Source organism: Rana temporaria, chromosome 6, assembly GCF_905171775.1.
Source record: "Rana temporaria chromosome 6, aRanTem1.1, whole genome shotgun sequence".
NCBI lineage: Eukaryota > Metazoa > Chordata > Amphibia > Anura > Ranidae > Rana > Rana temporaria.
The window spans coordinates 98,034,928-98,057,885 of NC_053494.1; the positions used below are offsets into that span (position 1 = coordinate 98,034,928).

Here is a 22,958-nt window from a genome sequence, read left to right on the forward strand (position 1 = left end):
TGCGGAGGAACTTTTGGGAGCTTTTCCTGATAGGAATATGAAGGTAGGCATCCTTCAAATCTATTTTTGCCATGAAACAATCTTTTTGAAGCAGATTTTTCACAGAATAGATCGATTCCATCCGGAACTTTTTGTATCGAATGGCCGTGTTCAAAGGTTTTAGGTTGAAGATCAGGCGGTACTTGCCTGACGGCTTCCGCACTAAAAAGACGTGCGAGTAAAAACCCTGACCCTCCTCTTGTTTGGGAACTGGTATTATGACCTTCTGATCTACAAGCTCTCCTATGAGATGTTGTAATGCCTGGGCTTTTGTCTGATTTTTTGCCAGTTGTGTAATCAAGAACCTTTTTGGTGGTGCTTGATCGAACTCCAGAGCATAACCCCTTTCTATGACTCCCCTGACAAAATTGTTGGAGGTCAGTTTTTTCCATTGTGGAAGGAAGTCCCCCAATCTTCCTCCCACTTGGATCCTGATATCACTGGGTTTTGGGATTTTTGTCAGGAGGGTTAAAGAGCACATTGGCTTTCTTTTTCCCCCCTTGCGTCGCCCAGGGTCTATTTGACTTCCCTTTTTCCTGATTTTTCTTTTGCCCTTTAAAGGGACGAAAAAACTTCTTGAAACCTGACTTTTTCTTGTCAGGAAAAGTCTTCTTTTTATCCGCAGTGCGTTCTAACGCTTCATCTAGCGGAGTGCCAAACAAAAAATTTCCTGAAAAAGGAACGCTGCAAAGGCGTAACTTAGAGGCAGTGTCTCCCAGCCAGGTTTTGAGCCAAAGAGTTCTCCTCGCAGCCACTGATAGAGAAGCTGCCCTGGCTGAAAGCTTTACCGATTATGCCGAGGCATCGGCAATAAAGCCCACAGCTTTAAACAGCATGGGAAAGGATTTTAACAGCTCTTCTCTAGACGTACCTGCTGTCAGGTGTTCCTGCAATTGTTTGAGCCAAAACTCTAAATTACGTGCTACACACGTGGTTGCTAATGCTGGCTTAAGGTTAGCCATGGCCGTGTCCCAGGATCTCTTGAGGAGAACATCCCCTCTTTTATCCATGGGATCCGCTAAATGTCCCATGTCCTCGAACACGAGATCTGAGTGTTTAGATACCTTTGCTAGTGGGGCATCAAGTTTTGGAGATTGATTCCAGACCGCAGCAGGGTCCTCATCAAAGGGGAATCTCCTTTTTAAACCACCTGAAAAGAAGGGCCTTTTGTCAGGTTCCTCCCATTCTTTCAGGACCAAGTCTGAAACTATTTTGTGCACTGGAAAAACCTTCTGTTTTTTCCTGCTTAACCCCTGATACATTTTATCATGACGTGAAAGCGAAGCTTTTTCCTCCTTCAACTCCAATGTCTCATGAATAGCCCCAATTAGTTCATCTACCTCCTCCTGGGAGAGTTTGAATCTAGTAGGGGTGTGGGAGTCATCCTGAACATTTTCTTGCCCAGAATCTCCCTGGGAAGAATCTGCATCAGAATTATCAAGGGAAATCTCCTCATTCTCTACAGGATCACCTGTTCCTGATGCTACCGGAATTGGAGAGGTGGGCACCTCCTGCTGTCTAGCAGCTGAACCTGCAATCTGTGTGTCAGCAATTAGTTTTCTGAAAGACTGAAAAGTTGCTTGCATTTCATCCTTAAAGGAACCCAGAAATTTGTTGAGTGGGGAATCCTCTTCGCTATTCACAACAGTAGTAATACAGGGACCACATAAGCTTTTGGTATAGCCAGAAGCAAGCCTTGAATTACATGTGGCACATTTCTTTTTGTCTCTAGAAGGGGTTTTAGTATCCTTTGATTCTTTCTGACAGGAAAAAGAGAGAGAGAGAGAGGGACTGTTAGTAAATACATAACAAGTGCCCCCTCCTCCCCTGTCCTAAGGTGCCCACTGAGCTATACATAGGATTACAACCTATCTAGCTCCCCTACACAGGTGAAAAACACAGGCATAAGGTTCTGGCACAGCCAGCCTACCTGTGAAGAGCCGGCGCCAGACTCCCCTGGAGCGTGTGCAGCGTCCATGCTGCTCGGTGGATAGGCAGAGTACAGCCCACGCTTGCTGCCTTTTGAATGCGCCGACTCGGCCTTCTTCAAACCCCGCGCCAGAAACCGGAACCTGAGCTTCCGGCGCACAGTGATGACGCGCATTCCGGCCTGGAGGTTACGCCCAGCGACTTCCGGGTCACGGCGTCCACCGCAAGGAAGATTCTCCCGCCGCCAGACGCCGCCGCCCATGCACGCCATCACTGCCCACTCCCTCGCCGGGCACCGGAGGGAAGGAAGAACGGGGAACTCCAAACGCATGCGGAGGGAACCCGTGGCCCAAAAACGGAGAGGATTACCAGGTGAGGGAACAACCAGCCCAGCTGTCTTCCCCCGCCCTTTAGAGATGGACACTCTCCCGGATCCATCCCTCTCTGAAAAGACGGTTCCTCAGGTGACATGTGACATAAAACTGAACAGATGCCTGAGGGACCGCCTTTTAAAGAGCTGGGGGTGATGCGTTTCCTGTCCAGGGAGGAGCTCCATCTCTCAAGGGCTGTCCTGGAAGACGCCTTGGGAAAACTGATAGCAAACTTATCAAATAAAGGAGGAAAAAAACAAAAACACTTGCAAGCAGAAGCAGTCAAAAGCACAACTCCAGTATGTAACAGTTATTTTGCCATCTATGTCCCAATAGGGAGATTTAGCTTTACTTCCTTTCCCCCGAAGCAGGAACTGAAAGGAAACCCTAAAAAAAAAAAAAAAAAAAAAAAAGGAGGGAAATACCTGGTAGGCATTCTAGGTGTGATTGTAAACTTTGCGAGAAGTTGATTCCTAGCCTTTCAAGAGGGTAGGGATGACCGAATCTGAAAAGGACTGTTGCTTAAACAGCAATGCTGTTTAAGCCAGCGTCTGAGTAGTAGGATGAAATGCTGTCCCTTAAAGGAGGTCTGGAAGAACCGCAAGGGTCCATAAAGCATTTTCCAGGAGTTTAAGTAAAAAAAACAACCTTCTGGGCCAATTCAGTGTGATGAGGATAATTGGAATGCCCTTAATCGCAATCCTGTGAAGTAGATGAGGGACAATCTGGAGAACCAGATTATGATGAACTGACTCCACTGCATCATCAATGCATCCACTGCAAAGGCTCAAGAACCCCTGGACATGGCAACAAACCTGTAGAGTTGGTGGTTAAATATGGACACCAGCAAATCCACCGACCATGGCAAAAGGCTTGAAACACCTCCAGATAAAGAGCCCATTCCTATGAATCCAGACGCTGACAAACTGAGAAAGTCTGACTGTCAATTTTCCAAGTCATGTTGACGGTGGCCAGGCCCAAAAAATGCAGTTCTGCTCGAGAGAATCAATTGCGCTTCCTTGTGTCGATTCCTTGATGAATGATTATAGAAAAAAACAGCATTGCAGGGACAAGCAGATTGCTCCGAAATCCAGAATGTTGAAGGTAAGCTCCCTCCATTAACAAAGTCCAGAGCGAGGGTCAAGGACTGCTCTTCAGTTTGGCATCTGTAGTGAAAACCTTCTACGGCCATGGAGAAAAGGGCATCCTTAACTGAAGCGCCAGAAGAAAGAAAAGGAAAAGAGAAAAAAAAAAAAAAAAAAAGGGAAGAGACAGGGAGAAATAACACATAAGAAGGTAAGCTTCTCAGTAGACAGAAGGGGGGATGTCCTTGTAGCTTCTTCCTTTACCAAAATGTCAAATAACTTGAAGGTAGCTGCATACAACACCGTCACAATAAGTAAAAAGCCTGTATCCTGTACAACTAGTAATTCTATATTTTTTGTACAAAACACATTCAGAATGTAAATGTTAATGTTATTGCAACTGCGAGTTTGTTTTAATTCTTTGACTACCACTTCTTTAGCAGTCAAAGGGTTTAAAGCGGTTGTATAGGCCAAATTTTTTTTTTCTGGCACCTGTAAAGGAAAAAGCATAATGAGCTAGTATGCACTGCATACTAGCTCATTATGAAATACTTACCTTGGAACGAGGCGTCGTTACCGCTGCCGGTCCACGCCGAGGGAGATGACATTTCCCCTCGGCGTCTCTTCCGGGTATCGCGGCTCCATCACTGTGAGTGGCTGGAGCCGAGATGTCGTCACTCCCGTGCGTGGGAGACTTCTGTCCGGCAAGGTCCGGCGGCTGCCAGGCCTTAAGCCGAACATCCCCTGTGCGCATGCGCCGCTGCATTCAGCAGCTAGTTGCGAGGGGAATATCTCCTAAACCGTAAAGGTTTATTAGAGGCTTACCTGTAGGTAAAAGTAAAAAAACACCCTATACAACCACTTTAAGTAATGTGAAAGGCCCAGAAGAGGCCATCTCTACGCAATGCTGGTGACCAATCACTTGAAAGTAGCTGCATTTAACCCAGAGACAGAACAACAAAGGGGGGGGGGAACATTCTCGAAATGGGTTACTGCCCCCGACAGACATGACCACGAGGAGATAGGTGGTGACTGACGCCGCTCTGTTTTTACACAATCTGTCATTCAGAGCAGGTCACTCCTGAGCCGGTTTCAGAATTGTCCATTGCTGCCTCACCCACTTCTCAGATGTGATGTACCATAGTCCTCTATTGATCGCCTATGCTGATTTAGAGCATCTTTAATGTAAGTGAGCTATTTTAATCATTTAATAAAACATTTTTTTTTAAATGGGATCCCACGTGCCTGTTCTGTTTTTGTGCTAGCTATGATCATCCATGTCCATTGGAGGAAGCTGTGGGATCCTATGACTGTTAAAACTGATTTTTTTCTCTCCAACTTTGGGACTATTGTCTCTACACATCAGGGACTGCAAGCTTATGTACTATTGTGGTGGTTTGTTTGTATGTGTATTTAACCCAGACGTAATGATTTAAACAAGCCCACTGTACAATCAGAGAAGGAAAAAAAAAACACCCCCCCCCCCCCACAAAAAAAGATGCTACAGCAGTTATGTAAAAGCTTCTTGTTTAAATAAGCTTGGTCTTAAATCCTAGGCTCTCAGCTTATATGGTGTAGAAAATGCAATTTAGTGGCAAATCTATTGCGTGAAACACATTTGTTTCAAAGTCTTAATATAAAGCACATATGCAGTACTTGTGTTATTCTATTTTTATGTTCAGGCCTATGTAATTTGAAAGCAGCACAGCACAAAGATTTTACATATTATATTATGTAACACAAGTCGGCCCTACTTCGTCTGACTTAAAACTGAATTAGTCAAGTCAGTTTCCCTACTCACTATGGCTTGTGCCAGGCAGGGCTGCCAGAATGAAGGTACATATAAAAGGTCAAGGAAGATTTAGTTATGGCTGAGTCACACTCACTATTGGGGTTGGGGATAAATTGTAAGGGTTTGAATTACACAACCATATAAAAGGAGTTATCAGGTCCAGCAGTAAAGTATTTGTAAAAGTCACAATGTCCCTTTCAGAAACGTTCTGCAGTTTTTGAACGTCAAAATAAAAATAACTAACTAGATTTTTTATTTTATTTTACACTGTCACATAACCACAACTCCTGCTTGGTGCAGGTAAGATTAGTACCTGTGTTGGTTGGGAATGCTACCTAGGAGCTCCTACATAATAGTTGGATTCCCGTTGTCAAGAATACTTATCGTGACAAGTATACCCTTTAGCAGAAGGAGAACAGCTGTTCAAGAGAAGGGTCGGAGCTGTTCTGCAGATGTTTACACCTACTTTCTTATGGATGAAGACACTTGTGCTTAGGAGGACATGTCCTACAAGCATGCATCCATCCTGCATACTATTAAGGTGCAGTGGCCTGACAACACAAGCAGACAATCTCATTCACTTGCAGCAATACAGCATAGTTGGCCCGATGTCAGAACTGGAGATTAGGTGGGTGATCGAGCAGGATCAACAGGTAAAATCCAACTATACATAAAGAAGCAGAAATAATGTATACAAAAAACATTTAATAAATGATGTCACCATGACATGGCCATCATTGACATAAAAAGTGATACACTTTGCCTTATCCCTACATAATACAGAACAAAAACATACTTCCCTCCACTGTGCAGTTAATTTTACACAGAGTGGCCCCCGATCCTCAACTTCTGGGGTCCCTCGGCGGCTGTCTCAGCTCCTCCCTGCAATATCTAACCCCCTCGGGAAGCTCTCTCCCAGGGGGGTTAGCTTGCGGGCACGCTCCCATCTCATACACTCTGTGTCCATAGACACAGTATGTCTCGGTCCCCCCCTGGCGGCCGCATCATTGGATTTGATTGACAGCAGCAAGAGCCAATAGCTGTGCTGCTTTTAATCTATCCAATCAACACTGAGAAGCAGTGGAGAAGGACGCCGGAGACGAGCCGAGCAGGTGAACGGGCTCAGGTAAGTAAAACAGGGGGGCGGGGGGCGTCATTGCCAGGTGTTTTTGCACCTTAATGCATAGGATGCATTAAGGTGAAAAAACACAAACCTTTACAACCACTAACTAATGCGTGAGAATACATACCCCCTGTATACAGGTAGGGAGCCTCCAAAGTATTGACACTGGCACATACGTAATAAAACAAATACAATCACCAAGGACAAATAATATAGCAGGGGGCCATCTCCATGAAGGGGTGCGTTGCCTTACACTAGACCAGTGGTTCTCAACCTGGGGTCGGGACCCCGTTGGGGGTCGAATGACGATTTGCCAGGGGTCACCAAATCCTGGGCTGTTCATGAAGCCTGTACCTCCAGCCTTTTTGAGGCCGCACAGCTGGGCTGTCCCTGGGGCCGCCCAGCTGGGCTGTTCCTGGAGCCCAGTGGCCGCCCACTCAGCCTCTTCGCAGCTGCCAATTCAGTTCACAAAATGGCTCGGGGGCAGAGACTAGAGGTCAGCTGACTGGTGTGCAATGTGAAGTGGGAGGGGCTGGAGGAGACGATATCTCCTGATTTCGGCATAGGTGTCACTGCTACAAGACACCAAAAAGTTGGAGACACAGTGAGTAACACTACCTGTGATTATAGTGGGGACTTTTAATGGCAACTACAGTTCTCAGATAAGCAGAGGACCTTGATAAAGAGCACCTAAGTTGGCTGATCAGAACTCCCCTCAGCATTGCCACTCATCCCAACTCCCCCTCAACCCCACCAAGGAGTAAGAGAAGGAATAAAAATAGAGAATACATGGAAGGAAGAGGAAAAGAGGAAGAACAAAGAAAAAGGGAGAGAACGAATAAGAGAACAAGAAAGATGGCTAGAGAGAGGGATGGGGGAAAAAAATACAAGAAATTAGGATAGAGAGATAAAAAGGGAAAGAAAGGAGAACAAAGAGAAAGACGAGTGGTACATCCCAAAATGTACCATAAGGGGTTTTAATACTGTACGAGTGGAAGGGATTCAGGGAGCGCTAAATGTCCGCGAGTTAGGGGCGCAAATTACTTGTCTTGCCTTGCTGACAACCCACGCTACGAAAATAATTTTACTGTTTGGGGTCCCCACAACTTGGGGAATTTTTTCAAGGGGTCACGGAACTAGAAAGGTTGAGAACCACTGCACTAGACGGACAGTGCTGTGCTTAACATGTTTCGCGTTGACAAATAATGCTTTTTCTGGAACGTAAAGGGTTAATTACAGTACCAAGAGTTAATTACAGTATTAAACCACGCAACTCGTTTAGCACTTGTTTTTAATACATTTTCTAAATCACTGCTCCCGAAAAAACGTTAGTTTTTAAAACTTTTTTTGCATCGATACATGTCCCCTGGGGCAAGACCTGGGTCCCCAAACCCGTTTTAGGACAATAACTTAGCCTTTAAAATTAGCACTTTTGAATTTGAACGTTCGAGTCCCATAGACTTCAATGGGGGTCTAAAGTTCACGCAAACGTTCAGTCCGTTCGAATGTTCTGGTGCGAACCGAACGGGGGGGGGGGGGGGTGCACGGCTCATGCCTAGTTAGCAGCATTGTTAACCTGTGCGGATAGTAATATATGCACTAGCAACTTGAGATGGATTTGACCCCATTTTGGAAAGTAGACAATTAAAGGTGTTTAGTAAGAGGCATGGCGAGTTTTAATTTTTTGTCATAATTTTTTGAAAAGTTAAGAAATAAAAAAATAAATACACACACACACACACACAAAAAAAAAAAAAAAAATTATATATATATATATATATATATATATATATATATATATATATATATATATATATATATATATATATATATATATATATATATATATATATATATATATATATATATATATATATATTTTACACATTATGTTTACTTTTGAATTTCATTGCTATAAGCAAGCATCTGTTTGTTTTTGTTGTGATTAGCTGTGATTGGCCACAGCTGATCACATGGCACAGATGGGCTGTGGACTGGCCCAGTCTGTACCATGTGATCACTGTGACCAATCACAGCTAGCAACACAATTGATACACAATGGATGGCTTGAAGGGAGGCCATTCATTGTTTACAACTGTCATGTGACCTGCTGCAATTGATCAAATGGAAACGGCAGCAAGCCGGTACACTGATCAGTCATCGAGCAAGTGGCAGTTCGCACTTGAGGGGAACTCATATGACGTCCACCCAAGCCACCGCCTGGCCGTCATTCTGCTAGGCTAGGTGGGAAGGGGTTAACATTTCCACAATATGCAGTATTGCACAGCTGCTGAAATGTATGTAGCCACTGTACTGTACCATGTTTTCACTGTGACCAATCACAGCTAGCAACACAATTGTACACAATGGATGGCTAAGCCATCCATTGTTTACAACGATCATGTGACCTGCTGTGATTGGTTACAAAGGTCACATGGTGATGGCAGCGGGCCAGTGCAGTGATAAGTCATCGGCTGTGCTCCGTGGACACAGCCAGTGATAGATCGCCCCACAGCGCAGCCCCGAGATCCAGGAGAACTTCATATGACGCCCACCCGCACCGACAAGGTGTCCGCCCAGTCGTCAATTGACTATAGGCTGGGTAGGAAGTGGTTCTAACTTTTTTTTAACCTGAATACATTCCTTATATTAATATTTAAAACGTTCTACTACCCGTTTTCTCTCTATCCCCCTCCTCCCTCCCCCTGTCCCCAAATACAATGCTGTGAAAAAGTATTTTCCCCTTTTCTGATTTTTTTTTTTTTTTTCATATTTGTCACACATTAATTGACTCCGTTCAAACTAATTTTATTATCACACAAAAGATAACCCAAGTAAATACAAAATTCAGTTTTTAAATGATGGTTTTGTTTATCAAGGCAAAAAAAGCTGTCCAAACCTGCCTGGCTTTATGTGAAAAAGTAATTTCCCCCTAGACCCAATAACTGGCACAGTCTGACTATCCCCCAACAGTGATTTCTAGTGTGGCGTCTGCCTCAGGTGCATCGGTTTCTTCATTACCCGATATACTAGAGGCTTTCCGTCAATATTATAGTTCCCTTTATACTTCTGTGTTGCCTTCTGATTTTCAGCCCCAGGATTTGGCATCCTGGCTGGATACATTGGCACTCAGCTGGCTTTCAGAGAGAGAGAGAGAGAGAATCTTTGGTGGGGCCAATTACACCCGAGGAGGTACTGAAGGCGATTGGATCTTTCACGTTGGAGAAGTCTCCAGGTCCAGATAGCCTTGTGTACAAGTGTGTTGCTAGCTGTGATTGGTCACAGTGAAAACATGGTACAGTACAGTGGCTACATACATTTCTCCTGCATTTTATATGACCCATGGTAATCTATTGGCCCCCAGGTTAACACAACTCTATTCTGAATGCTTGGCCGATGGCGCCCTCCCGACCTCCATGAGCCATGCCCATGTTATATTAATTCATAAAGCTTCAAAAGATCCCACCTCTTGTACCTCCTATAGGCCAACTGCCCTACTTAATACAGATTAAAAAATTCTGACTAGTACTTACCACCAGACTACAGCCTTTATTACCATCTGTGGTAGATACCGACCAAACTCCCAGCGTTGCTCTGGATAGGCACTACAAGTCCCAGCAATGCACCACAGGTTGCTCTGGATAGGCACTACAAGTCCCAGCATTGCACCACAGGTTGCTCTGGATGGGCACTACACTGAACACACACTTTTCCCCCCTTAAAATCAGGGGGAAATCGTGGGTGCGTGTTATACGCTGATATCGCTTTATTTTACCAATGGGGTGGGCGGGGGTGTCATGCCGGCCGTCCCGCCTCTCCTAGCCCTGGGACAGCCCGCCGGCGTACTATAAAGATAAAAAAAAATCACTGCGAGTCCCTTCACATCCTTTGAAGTGTCATAGCCCGCAGATACCTCATTCTCCCTGTTCTTTCTGGCCGCTCCCCCCCCCCCCCTCCGAGAGTAGTTTAAGATTGGAGGAAGAGGAGAGTGGTCACATAAAACAGAAGAGAGTGAAAATGTGACCAGCTGGAAAAAACAGTGACACAGTATCTATGAGAAGGGACTGGCAGTGATTTTTTTTAAACTTTAGAGTACGCTGGAAGTGCTGTCCCAGGAGACTGGGGGGTCTCTTGGGAGTGCAAGGGGGCTGTGCAATGTAAAGGAGCTGTGTACTGTGCAGAGGGGAAATGCTGTGTAATGTAAAGGGGAGCTACATAATGTGCGGGGATCTGTGCAATGTCCGGGGGGGCTTGGTCTGTGTAATGTGCAGGGGGGGCTTTGGTCTGTGTAATGTAAAAGAGGGGGGCTTTGGAATGTAAAAGGGGCTGTTAACCCAGATACCTCCAATTCTGCTACTCAGGTAGAAGCAGCAGTGTTGGGATCCTTAGGCATTGAAATTTCAGATTTTTTTTACACATTTATTTATCTATATTCACACTTTTATTAGCAAGCGCAATTACACCCCCCCATCTTTGCCTGTAGAGGATATCGTTCAATTTTGAGACTCTCCCCCCATACACGTAACGTAGTACACATGGACGGTGTCAGTGAATATGGAGCACAATACCACCCCACATCAATAATATAACGTGGAGGGTAAAGAGAGTGAATAATTGATAAAATCCAGTGAATCACCGTGCCAATAACAACACAATGTTAATAAAGTGTAAATACTTTAAATATAAAATAATCAAGCAAAAAAATCCTTAATGTGCTTCCTTCCAGAAAAAAGTGCGAATGTGCAATAAAATATAAGTTTAAAAAGAATATATATAGCTTGAAAAATAAGAACCAAATCAATAAATGTACAATGACCATGCAGCAGTGATCAAAAACAAAAAAATATATCCTTAATAGTGCAAGTGTCCCATATGATCCATCCACAGGATCAAAAAAGTGTCAATAAATAAATAAAATATTATAATGGAAATAAAAATAGAAATTGATAAAACAAGTGTCCAGTGCACAATCGTGCAAAAGTGAACAATAGTCCAACATCAAATGCAATAATAAATAATAAAAGTGCATATGTGCTCCACTCATAATAGAAGAAAATCCACAAATAGTTTCTTTAGTGCAGGATGATGAGATGTGCCCCCATGCTTGTAGATACGGACTTCCACAGTGTGAATATGTTAATACCAGCCTCTTACCTCAATGAGGCTTTAAACAAGCCTATATCAAATGCTGTTGGGAGAAACGAACAGATCCACTCCAAAACACAGGCTCACATAATCACAGCGATGGTTTCTCAAAAGAAAAGTACAGGGAGGCCTCCATAGTATAAGATCTTTTAACACAGTTTAATGAAATAAAAAAATACACTCACATACAGTGCTTGTAAGGCAGCGTGTAGCAAACTCATGTGTCTCCGTTCTGCGGCCGCGAACGGATGACGTCACCAGCGTACCCTCCTAGTCCTCACGCGTATCGTGACAGCCGACGTCAATTAATCATAGGAACCTATGATAAAGTGACGTCGGCTGTCACGATACGCGTGTCAATATCTAATTTCTATGGAAGAACCAGTAACCTAGATATAAACTTAACACATTTATGCATATTCTGGAGCAAGGAGGATTGGCCTTTCCAGACTTCCATAAATATGATTTGGCAGCACAGCTGGTGAGGGCAGTAGGATGGTTAAATCCAAATAAATATAATCCTTCTACAATGTTAGAGGCGGCGGTGGTTTATTCCATTGAGGCACTTCAAGCATAGCATTGTTGTTTCGAAAGCCCCGTATAATTTGACTCCCTTAATGGAAACAACTATTAGTGCATGGAGAAGAAAATCGGGCTAGCTTGTGAAAAAAAATCCCTGAATGACTATGTCCCCGAATACCCCCCTGTGGGGAAATCCCCAATTGAGCTCCATTTAAGATCCAAGAGCCTGGGCTAAATTTAAGGTTAAACACTATAGACCAGGTAGTGCAAGGAACAAATGTGAAACCCTTTGCAAGATTAATGGAACAGTGGAATATTCCAGATAGCCATTTGTTCACAACATGCAACTTTCTCACGCTCTTTCTGCTCAATTTACACAAGGTCTCCCCCAACTTATAGAGCTTGGGTTGGAGCAAGTAGTTAGAATGAAGCCAATAAAGAAACCCATATGAGCTCTATATACCCACCTTTTGACAGCATCTTTATCAGAGACGAGGAAGCTCTGGTCAAGATGGAAGAGGATTGGGGCGATATATGGGGATTCCCTTTTCAGACACTGGTCCTTCTGTGATATAAACTCATACGATTCAAGATAACACAGAACCCATTATACACCATATAGGTACATGAAATAAGCCCATAAAACTCCCAGAACTGCTGGAGATGTGGGCAGGTTCCAGGAGATTTTATCCATATAATCTGAACCTGCCCGGCTATCATCATGTTCTGGGCAGGAGTCATAGGCATGATTGTGGCAGTTACGTCTGTCACTCTAGAACTGAATGTGGCGATTTTCTTCTTAGGATTAGTGGTAAAAATATCTACACAGTGACAAAGAGAACACAAATAAGCTTGCCTTTCTCCCGTAGAAAAGAAGTAAGTGTATTTAACTGGAAAAAAACAGCGCCACCTTCACTAGCCTTTCAGAAATATCTAGTAAATAGTAATTTACCTCTATATAAAAATATACATATTGTTATAGAGGAAATTAAAAAAATTAAAAAAAGAGAAAGTATGATCTAGTTGGATAGCAGATCCTACGACTGCTACGTGACAGTCTATGGACTAAACATATATATAGGAATATGGCACGGAAGATACTCGGGAGCGAACATGTGGGAAGTTTAGAGAGCAATAAAACAAAGCAATTTAAGATAAAGGGTGTATACAAACCATACCAAGGTATGAATTTACTGGGGGAGAATGAGACTCTTGATGTAATGCAAATGTGGATATAATAAAGAATATGTAGAAGCTCCTGCGTGAGCTCAAAATAGAGTCTGAATGTATGCGTTTAACCACTTAACCCCCAAACCATATTGCTGCCCAAAGACCAGAGCACTTTTTGCGATTCGGCACTGCGTCGCTTTGACAATTGCGCTGTCATGCGACGTGGCTCCCAAACAAAATTGGAGTCCTTTTTCCCCACAAATAGAGCTTTCTTTTGGTGGTAATTGATCACCTCTACGGTTTTTAGTTTTTGCGCTATAAACAAAAATAGAGCGACAATTTTGAAAAAAAATAATATTTTTTACTTTTTTCTATAATAAATGTCCCCCAAAAATATATAAAAAAAAAATTTTTTTCCTCAGTTTAGGCCGATACATATTCTTCTACATATTTTTAGTAAAAAAAATAAAATAAAAAAATAAATAAAAAAAAGCGTTTATTGATTGGTTTGTGCAAAAGTTATAGCGTGTACAAAATCGGGGGTATTTTTATGGCATTTTTATTAAAAAATATTTTTTTCTAGTAATGGCGGCCATCAGCATTTTTTTTTTTCGGTACTGCGACATTATGGCGGACACTTCGGACACTTTTGACACATTTTTGGGACCATTGGCATTTTTATAGCGATCAGTGCTATAAAAATGCATTGATTACTGTAAAAATGACACTGGCAGTGAAGGGGTTAACACTAGGGGGCGGGGAAGGGGTTAAGTATGTTCCCTGGGTGTGTTCTAACTTTAGGGGGGGGTGGCCTCACTAGGGGAAATTACTGATATTCTGTTCATATTGTATTAACAGAAGATCAGCATTTCTCCCCCTGACAGGACCGGGAGCTGTGTGTTTACACACACAGCTCCCGGTCCCCGTTCTGTTACGAGCGATCGCGCGTGCCCGGCGGCGATCGTGCCCACCGGGCACGCGCACGGGAGCGAGCGAGAGCCGACGTTATATTACGTGCTCTCGTGCAGGGGAGCCGACTTACCACCGTAAAACGACGGTGGGAGGTCGGAAAACAGTTAAGCAATAAAGAACTTTATATAAAAAAAAAAAAATGCTCTTAAGGATATCTGCTATATAGAGATTAGAGCAAAAATTTTAAAGGTACAAAGAAATGGACTTTGTAGGCACCAATTATAAAAATACAAATACATTTATTAACAAATGATCAGAAAAGATTATTAGAAAAGAAAACAAACAGTGCAATAAAATACAAATTAATAGAAACCACAGTAGCAACTGCAGTAACAACAGATTAATCCAATGAGAGTCCGGAAAAGGTCAACACATCTCACAAGGGACGTGTATGACTGTGATACATAAGACGATTATTAGCTTGACATGTTTCGCGAAAAAACGCTTCTTCGGGAGCTAGTAGTACCTCGTAATGGGTAGCAAGCTGTTTGAAAGTTCGTTTTAGAAATAATTAGATGGAAAAATACTACAGGTTCCAAAAAACGAAGTTACTTACCGGTAACGTTCTTTCCCGTAGTCTTTCAGGACAGCCACCTGAGAGACCTCCAGTTTCTGGGGAGACACAAGAATATATGATACAAATAGTTAACTATATCACATTTCCTGCAAGGAAATTCTTTACTTACTTTTGGGTGGGTTACCCGGCTGTCCTGAAAGACTACAGGAAAGAACGTTACCGGTAAGTAACTTCGTTTTTCCCCTAATCGTCTTTCAGGACAGCCACCTGAGAGGATAACCGAGCACTTACCCTTAGGGCGGGACCACAGCTTGTAAGACCTTACGACCAAAGGTCTGATCTTTCGCTGATAAGAGATCCACCCTGTAGTGTCTCACAAAGGTGTCGAAGCTGGACCATGTTGCCGCTTTACAAATTTGTTCCGGCGTTGCTCCAGCTCTTTCTGCCTGTGAGGCTGCCATTGATCTTGTGGAGTGCGCTCTGATGCCCTCTGGGATCTGTATGCCTCCTAACTTATAAGCCTGTTCAATGACTTCTTTTAGCCATCTGGCTATGGTGCGTCTAGTGGCATTGTGCCCTTTCCTAGCACCAGTGTGTAAAATAAATAAGGAATCTGTCTTCCTGAGTGTTTTTGTTACTTCTAAATAATGTAAAACGCATCTTCTGACGTCTAAATTATGATATTTAACCTCTTGTTCCTTAGTAGGATTCTGACAAAATGAGGGTAACACAATTTCCTGTTCTCTGTGGAATCTCGAGACTACTTTCGGTAGAAAGCCCGGATCCATCCTGAAAATAATGCGGTCTGAAAAAACCTGAAAAAAGGGGGGTCTGATAGATAACGCCTCTATCTCACTGACCCTTTTAGCTGTCGTAATTGCTACCAAAAAGATTGTTTTTAACGTCAATGTCTTTAGGCTACAATTTTTTAATGGTTCAAAGGGGTCTCCTGTCAATGTTTGTAATACTAGTGACAGGTCCCATTTTGGAAAAATTGTACATCGTATGGGTGTTTGTCTGCTCAGAGATTTGAAGAATCTGACTATCCATGGGTCAGTAGCCAGACGTTTTTCTTGAAAAACTGATAGAGCTGAGACTTGGCTTTTCAGGGTACTGATGCTTAGTCCTTTCTCTACACCCTTTTGTAGGAACTCTAAGACTGCTACTGAGCTCCGAGTGTTGAAAGTATTTTCTGTGCACCAGTTATTAAAGCACTTCCATACTCTTTGATATATGTTACGTGTCTCCACTTTTCTGCTTTTTAGCAGTGTTGCTATTAAGTGGTTTGAGAAACCTTTAGCTTTCAGTAGCTGCTCCTCAGACACCAGGCGGCCAAGTCCCACCTTTTGACCTGGGGGCAGTATACTGGTCCCTGGGAGAGCAGATCTTCCTGTACTGGAAGCAGCCAGGGGGGTTCTATAGCTAGTTCTTTTAGCATAGAGAACCATGGTCTCCTGGGCCAATGGGGTGCTATGAGGATTAGGGTTGTCTTCTCTATGCGCAATTTCCTTATTACTGCTGGTATCAGTACTGGAGGAGGAAAGGCATAGCACATCTTGAATGCCCAGCTCTGTGTCAACGCATCCACCCCTAGGGCCCCGTCCTCTCTTTTTAGAGAATAGAATCGCTTGACTTTTCTGTTTTCTTTCGAGGCAAATAAGTCTATTTGAGGTGTTCCCCATTTCTGTGTGATCTGGTTGAACACCTCTTGATTTAGCGCCCAGTCGCCCTCCTTCACTTGCCTCCTGCTGAGGAAGTCTGCCACTCTGTTTAGGTCCCCTTTTAGGTGGACTGCTGATATCGAGAGTGTGTTCTTCTCTGCCCATGTCAGGATTTCTTGTGCAAGTGCCCACAGGGTTCCACTCCTTGTTCCTCCCTGTTTGTTTATGTAGGCTATTACTGAGGCATTGTCGGATCTGATTTGTAGGTGATGAGCCTTTAGATCTTTTTGGAAGGATTGAAGTGCTGACCCTACTGCCTTTAATTCCTTCCAATTGGATGATCTCATCCGTTCCTCTTTTTTCCATGTCCCTTGTGTTATTTGGGAGCCTAGATGCGCTCCCCAACCTGTGCCACTTGCATCTGTGGTCAGGATTTTGGAAATGGGCAGTGTCCAAAGTCGACCTTGGTTTACATTTTCCTTTGTCCTCCACCACCACAGGGTTCTCTTTACTTTGGTTGGTAAAAGAACCTTGACGTCCAAGGACTCTTGCTTGTGGTCCCATGTTTTTAGTAAAAACATCTGTAGTGGACGGAAATGTAAGGATGCCCATTGTACTGCTGGGATTGCAGATGTTAATAGCCCCAGGGTTGACATTAGTTTTCTGATGGTACATGTTGAGTTTGTTTGTAGTATACCCATCTCCTTTTGTATTTTTGCTATTTTTTCTTCGGGCAGGAATACTTTTTGTTGGACTGTGTCCAGTACATATCCCAGATAGATTAATTGTTGTGTTGGTTGTAGATTGGATTTTTCCAAATTCACTAACCAACCTAGGTTTTTCAGAAATATTTGTGTGATCTCGAGATTTCTCCGTAATTTTTCTGGAGTTTCTGCGAATAGTAGTAAATCGTCTAAGTATGCAATAATCGATATGCCTTGGACTCGTAAGGGTGCCAAGGCTTCTGCCAGAATCTTTGTGAATATTCTGGGTGAAGGCCGAAGGGCAGGGCTCGGAACTGTAGGTGTCTGATTTTGTTTTTGGTTTCTATTGCCAATCTGAGAAATTTTTGGCAGTTTTGGTGTATTGGGATGTGTAAATAAGCATCCTTTAAATCTAGGGAAGCCAGAAAACAATTTGGTGGTAGTAGGGCTTTGACGGAATAAATTGAGTCCATTCTGAACCGTTTGTATGTTATGGACACATTCAGGGGTTTGAGGTTTAAGATCGGTCTGACCTTCCCGGTGGGTTTCACTACTCCGAACATATGGGAGTAGAACCCTGTTCCCCTTTCCTCTTTTGGCACCTCTATCACTACTTCCTGCCTTTTGAGATCCTCTATGGCCCTCATTAAGCCGTCGGCTTTCTTTTTGTTTTTTGGAAGCTTGGTTACGTAAAATCTGCTTGGGGGTGGTTTTGAGAACTCTAGGTAGTATCCGTCCTTTATCGTTCTCAAAATGTAGTGATTGGGAGTTGTTTTTTCCCATTGTGGTAGGAAGGCCCCCAGTCTTCCTCCTACCTTGATCACTTCGTCATTTTTTTGTCATAGGTTGGTTCAGGAGGACGAAAAAACGCTCCTCCTCTACCTTTCCCTTTTGGGACCCAAGGCCTTTTTTGGTTGTCTACCTTGGGAGTAGTGTAACGAGGACCTCTGGGGGTCCAGGTTGCATTTTTCTGTCTCTTCTTGTTTTGTTGAGGCAGATTCCAGGGTGCTTTGCGTTTCAGCGGAAATGCCTTTTTCTTATCCGCTGTCCGATCTAGCACCTTTTCCAACCCTGGGCCGAAAAGCAATTCCCCTGTGAATGGGATGCCACATAGTTTGGTTTTAGACGCGCAGTCCCCCTGCCATGTCTTTAACCATAAGGCCCGTCTTGTGGAGTTGGCTAGTGCGGATGATCTGGCTGCCATGCGCACTAGTTCTGCTGAGGCATCTGCAATATAGGCTATACCTCGCAGTAATGTGGGAAAAGAGGATAGTATATGCTCTTGCGCAGTTCCTTCCTCGATATGGGTCTGTAATTGATTTAGCCAGAACTCCATATTTCTCGCCACGACTGTGACTGCCATTGCTGGCTTTAAACTTCCCAGCGTGGAGTCCCATGACTTTTTAAGTAATGAGTCCATCCTCTTATCCATAGATTCGGATAGGATGCCCATGTCTTCGAATGCCAAATCTGTGTGCCTTGAAACTTGTGAAAAGGCGGCATCTAGTTTGGGTACTTTGTTCCATATTGATGCTGGATCCTCTGAAAATGGAAAGCGTCTTTTAAGGGTATTAGAAAAGAATGGCTTTCTTTCAGGGTCCTGCCACTCTTTTTTAATTGCTTCGATTAATACATCGTGCACCGGAAAATACTTCTTTTCCTGTTCCCCTAATCCCTCATACATTTGATCATGTAAGGATAGGGTCTTTTTCTCCATTGATATACCTAATGTGGTATAAATGGCTCCCAGGAGATGATCTACATCCTCCAGTGAGAGCTTGTACCGGGAAGGCTTTCTAGAATCTCCTTCCTGAGCCTCCTCGTCTGACTCCTGGGAACCAGACACTGCGTTATCAGGTTCCTCGTCCGCCTCCTCTGTAGGAGTGTTTGACGGGCCTGCACGGTTGGAAGGTATTTGAACTGCTGTTGTGATTGAAGGAGAAGCTGACTGAAGCTGCTGGAATCCCTCAAAGAAGGTTTTAAAGGAATCAAAGGTATTGGCTAGTTCTTCAACTGATGATGCTAGTTCCGTGTGCTCACTATTATGTTCCTGTACTAATTGATTGATACAGTCACTACAAATTGCCTTTTTCCACGAATCTCTAAGTGTCGCTTTACATTGTGGACACTTCCTTTTTGAGCTGTGGGTGTTTTTACTTTTGTCTGTTTTCTGGAATGACATAAAAAACACAAACCTCCCCAGTTAAATTATCAACAACCTGTACCTGCTTTGCAGATGCGCAGAGCCTACATGTGGGCTTACCTCACTAGGGGCCCCATGCATTACCCTCTGACACTGAGGGAATTGGCTACCCCCCCCCTTTCTTTTTTGGGACCCAGGAGGGGGAGGAGGGGTGGTGGGTTCAGGTTTGGGGAGATCCACCCTAGGTTCCCCTTACCTTTTCATGGCTGGAGCTGGTCTCTGCTGGAGCAGGCCCTCTTCCGTCCGCTTCCGACATTCCTTGTGTCACCAGGGTGCGTTGTGCTGTCTCTACAGCGTGCGCAGCTCCTCCAGCCTTTGCCTGGCTCCATTTCTTGGTACACGGCCAGAACCGGAAGTCGTGACCCCGGAAGTGCACGCCCCCGGTCGCCGTGATGACGTCACCCGTCCTCGGCGACGCGCGTTCTCGATACCCGGCGTGGCTGCGCATTGAGATCCCCATCTCGCGCTGTCCTGCTATGGAACGCCGGCTGCACACTTCCCTCACCGCACTCGGTGAAGAAATGGAGCCCCCTCGATCAGCGCCTGCACTCAGGGATACGAGGGTGGCCAACTTCTAACAGGTTAGTAACCTGTTTGTCCCTGGAAGCCCCTGCTCCTTTCTGGACAATTTTACCTGAGCCTCCCTTGCTCTCCTGGCAGGTTCCTGCTGGTGTCTCCCCTCTGGAGGAAACACAAATAACTGAGGAGCCAGCAGGGGAGGAGGAAATTTATAGAAGGCTGGCGCGGTGTTTCCTACAGAGGGGAGGAGCCAAGGTCTCTCAGGTGGCTGTCCTGAAAGACGATTAGGGGAAATAAGCCTCGTTCAATATTCAGGTAAGAGAGTTCTATCTAACCGTCACAGGATATTATAAGTGGCGATTGAACTAAATATGTACAGATGCCTTTAAAACCTCGTATAGTTAAGAACATATGCCATAAGATTTTAAAGGTAAGCCTAGAGTTGTATTTTGCAAGGCAGGTTACAATGGAAGCGGTAAACTACAATGTAATGCCACCAAAAAGTAAATAATGTGAAGGTCCGGGTAAGGAGGTCCGTGAATGGAGTTGCTACCAGGGTTCACCCTGTTGCACACATGTCCAGTCCCATGGACAAGAAATAGGGAAAAAAATGCTCTGAATGAGGACTTTAAACATGTCATTAAAGGGAAGGCTGCTCAATAACATCACATCTCACATTAAGTCGTGTCGGGAACGCATGCACAATTGCGCGTGTTCCTGACACCTTTAGCAGATGCACCAGGGTGCCTGCATTTTTAATAACACGAAACCCATGCAGTTCTGTGCGGCAAGATTTAAAAACAGGGTAAGGGGGCTTCTTTTCCCACATTTCTGCAGATAGGACAGCCCATTCAAACGAATAGGCTGCCCTACACACAAAATGCAGCTGCAAAGCTGTAAACCAAGCCTTAAAATTAGACATTGTTAACAATTAAAAGTGTAAATAAAAAATTTTGAGGAGTTCAAACCTACTTTACTCACCTTTAGTTAAAGCCACTGGCCCAAAATAGTTTGTGTCCATAATCATCCTGTCCACAGTAATCTTTGTGTTCAGAATGGTGCCACGATAACTAATTCCTGCGTTATTAATTAAGATGTCCACCTTTCCCGCAAGCTGAAGAATCTCCGTGGCTGCGCTGGTTACAGCCTCTACATCTGAGAGGTCAAATATTACCATATGTGGTTTATACACCTATGGTGCAAAAAAGGACAAAACTACAGCCATTAGAGTGTTTTCGCAAAACAGACCTACCAGTTTCAGGCAAGGAATATACAGTATGTACAGAGCTTTCCAAAAACCTGCATTTGACCTCCTTTTATGCTCAACTTGACTTAAAGGGTTTGTAAAGGAATTTTTTTTATCTTAATAGCTTCCTTTAGCTTAATGCAGTGCTGTTTTCATGTCCTCATTGTTCGTTTTTGCTCTCAAGTTGCTGTCATTCTTCTCTGATCTCCACACTTCCTGGTTGTCTGTTTCCTGATAACCACAGTACTGGGAGCTTTCTTTCTGTGGTCACTAACTTCAATGAGGTGTGATTACTGTATGTCTAGTTTCGTTTTCCAAACCATCACTGCTCTATGGCTCTGTACAGCACAGAGGCAGGAAATAACATGCAAAAACGAAACTAGATGCAAAATGAAACTAGAAACTACAGGTACATTATAGGATTGATTTTTATCTATTTTTAATTGTTTTTAAAAGGAATCAGTTAACTATTATGTCCATATTTTCCCTTTACAACTCCTTTAAGCTGCGATTGAATTCTTTATACTCTTATAGAGAGAGAAGTACTGCAGTTCTGAGACGAACAAGAGCCTGTCGACACAGGCCCTAACTGAGCTCTGAAAGGGCAAGGGCACATTTCACACCAGAAATTGCACATAACTGCCTGTTAACTACATGTTTACATGCATTTAAAGCATGCTTGATGTGCGCTTGAATGCGTTTTACGCTGCATTTAGCACTGCGTTTGCAGTACATTTTTCTATACGTTCTTAGGCTCTGCTTTCTTGGATTAAAGGAGCACAGTGCTGTGCGTTTGAAGAGTAGTTTAGTGCATTTGTACTGCATTCCCTGCATTTGCAGTGCAGAAAATGCAGCATGATCTACTTTTTTTCATTTTAACTGTGCTGAACTGCACCTGCAATGATGTGAACTATGTCGGTAGAATCACCTTGATTTTGGGCTGTCTATGCAGTTGGAGTGCAGTTAAACATGCATCCAACTGCGTTCAGTGTGAAAAGATAAGGACAGACAGAACATCACAGCAAAAGGAGGTAAACTTAAAGCCAAATTTCCAAGTGCAGATTTTACTGCAGAGTTACACTGGTCCAGTCTGGGTGAATACAAGTATGCATATGCCATAACTGTGGGATTCTTGTAGTAGTCACTGCTACTACAATGATTGCCGATGTCTTTTAGATCCCATGTTGACTGGCTGCCATTCTGCATAGGAACCGCAAGAAGTTTCCCACACAGCCCCATTTCAAGAATGCCTTACATTTTTTTCTGTGAGTGCAAGGCATTCTCTGGTTGTAAAAGTTGGAAAGTTGGGGTATGACATTAAACACCACCTCGTCAAAAGAAAAAAAAAATGAATGCATGGTGGTCAGTGAATGGCACCAATGCTGAGAGCAACCCCATGTTCACTATGCAGCCAAGCGCAGGACCCGAAGATAGCAGTGATCACTGTTGTAGTGAAGACCACTACAGTAATTTCCAGCTTCCACAGGAATGACATATGCATACAGTGCATCCAGAAAGTATTCACAGTGCTTCACTTTTTCCATATTTTGTTATGTTACAGCCTTATTCCAGAATTAAATTAATTTTCCTCAAAATTCTACAAAACAATACCCCATAGTGACAACGTGAAAGAAGTTTGTTTGAAACCTTTGCAAATTTATCAAAAATAAACGAGAGAAAAAATGTACATTACAGCCTCAAGTATTTCTGAGTATGATGCTACAAGCTTGGTACACCTATTTTGGGACAGTTTCTCCCATTCTTCTTTGCAAGACCTCTTGAGCTCCATCAGGTTGGATGGGGAGCGTCGGTGCAGCCTATTTCAGATCTCTCTAGAAATGTTCAATCGGGTTTAAGTCTGGGCTCTAGCTGGGCCACTCAAGGACATCAAAGTTGTCCCATAGCCACTCCTTTTTTATTTTGGCTGTGCTTAGGATTGGTGTCCTGTTGAAAGATGAGG

At 43.6% G+C, this 22,958-nt stretch overlaps 1 protein-coding gene across 4 annotated transcripts in view; it reads right to left on the reverse strand.

The window, feature by feature from the left end:
* Positions 1 to 22,958, reverse strand: part of DHRS7B (dehydrogenase/reductase 7B) — a 100,153-nt gene that overhangs the window by 37,139 nt on the left and 40,056 nt on the right. For all 4 annotated transcript variants that reach the window (XM_040357047.1, XM_040357045.1, XM_040357046.1 and 1 more), the window contains one exon: positions 20,734 to 20,944. In XM_040357047.1, the coding sequence (XP_040212981.1) occupies positions 20,734 to 20,944 (211 nt within the window). The remainder of the gene's footprint in view (positions 1 to 20,733; positions 20,945 to 22,958) is intronic.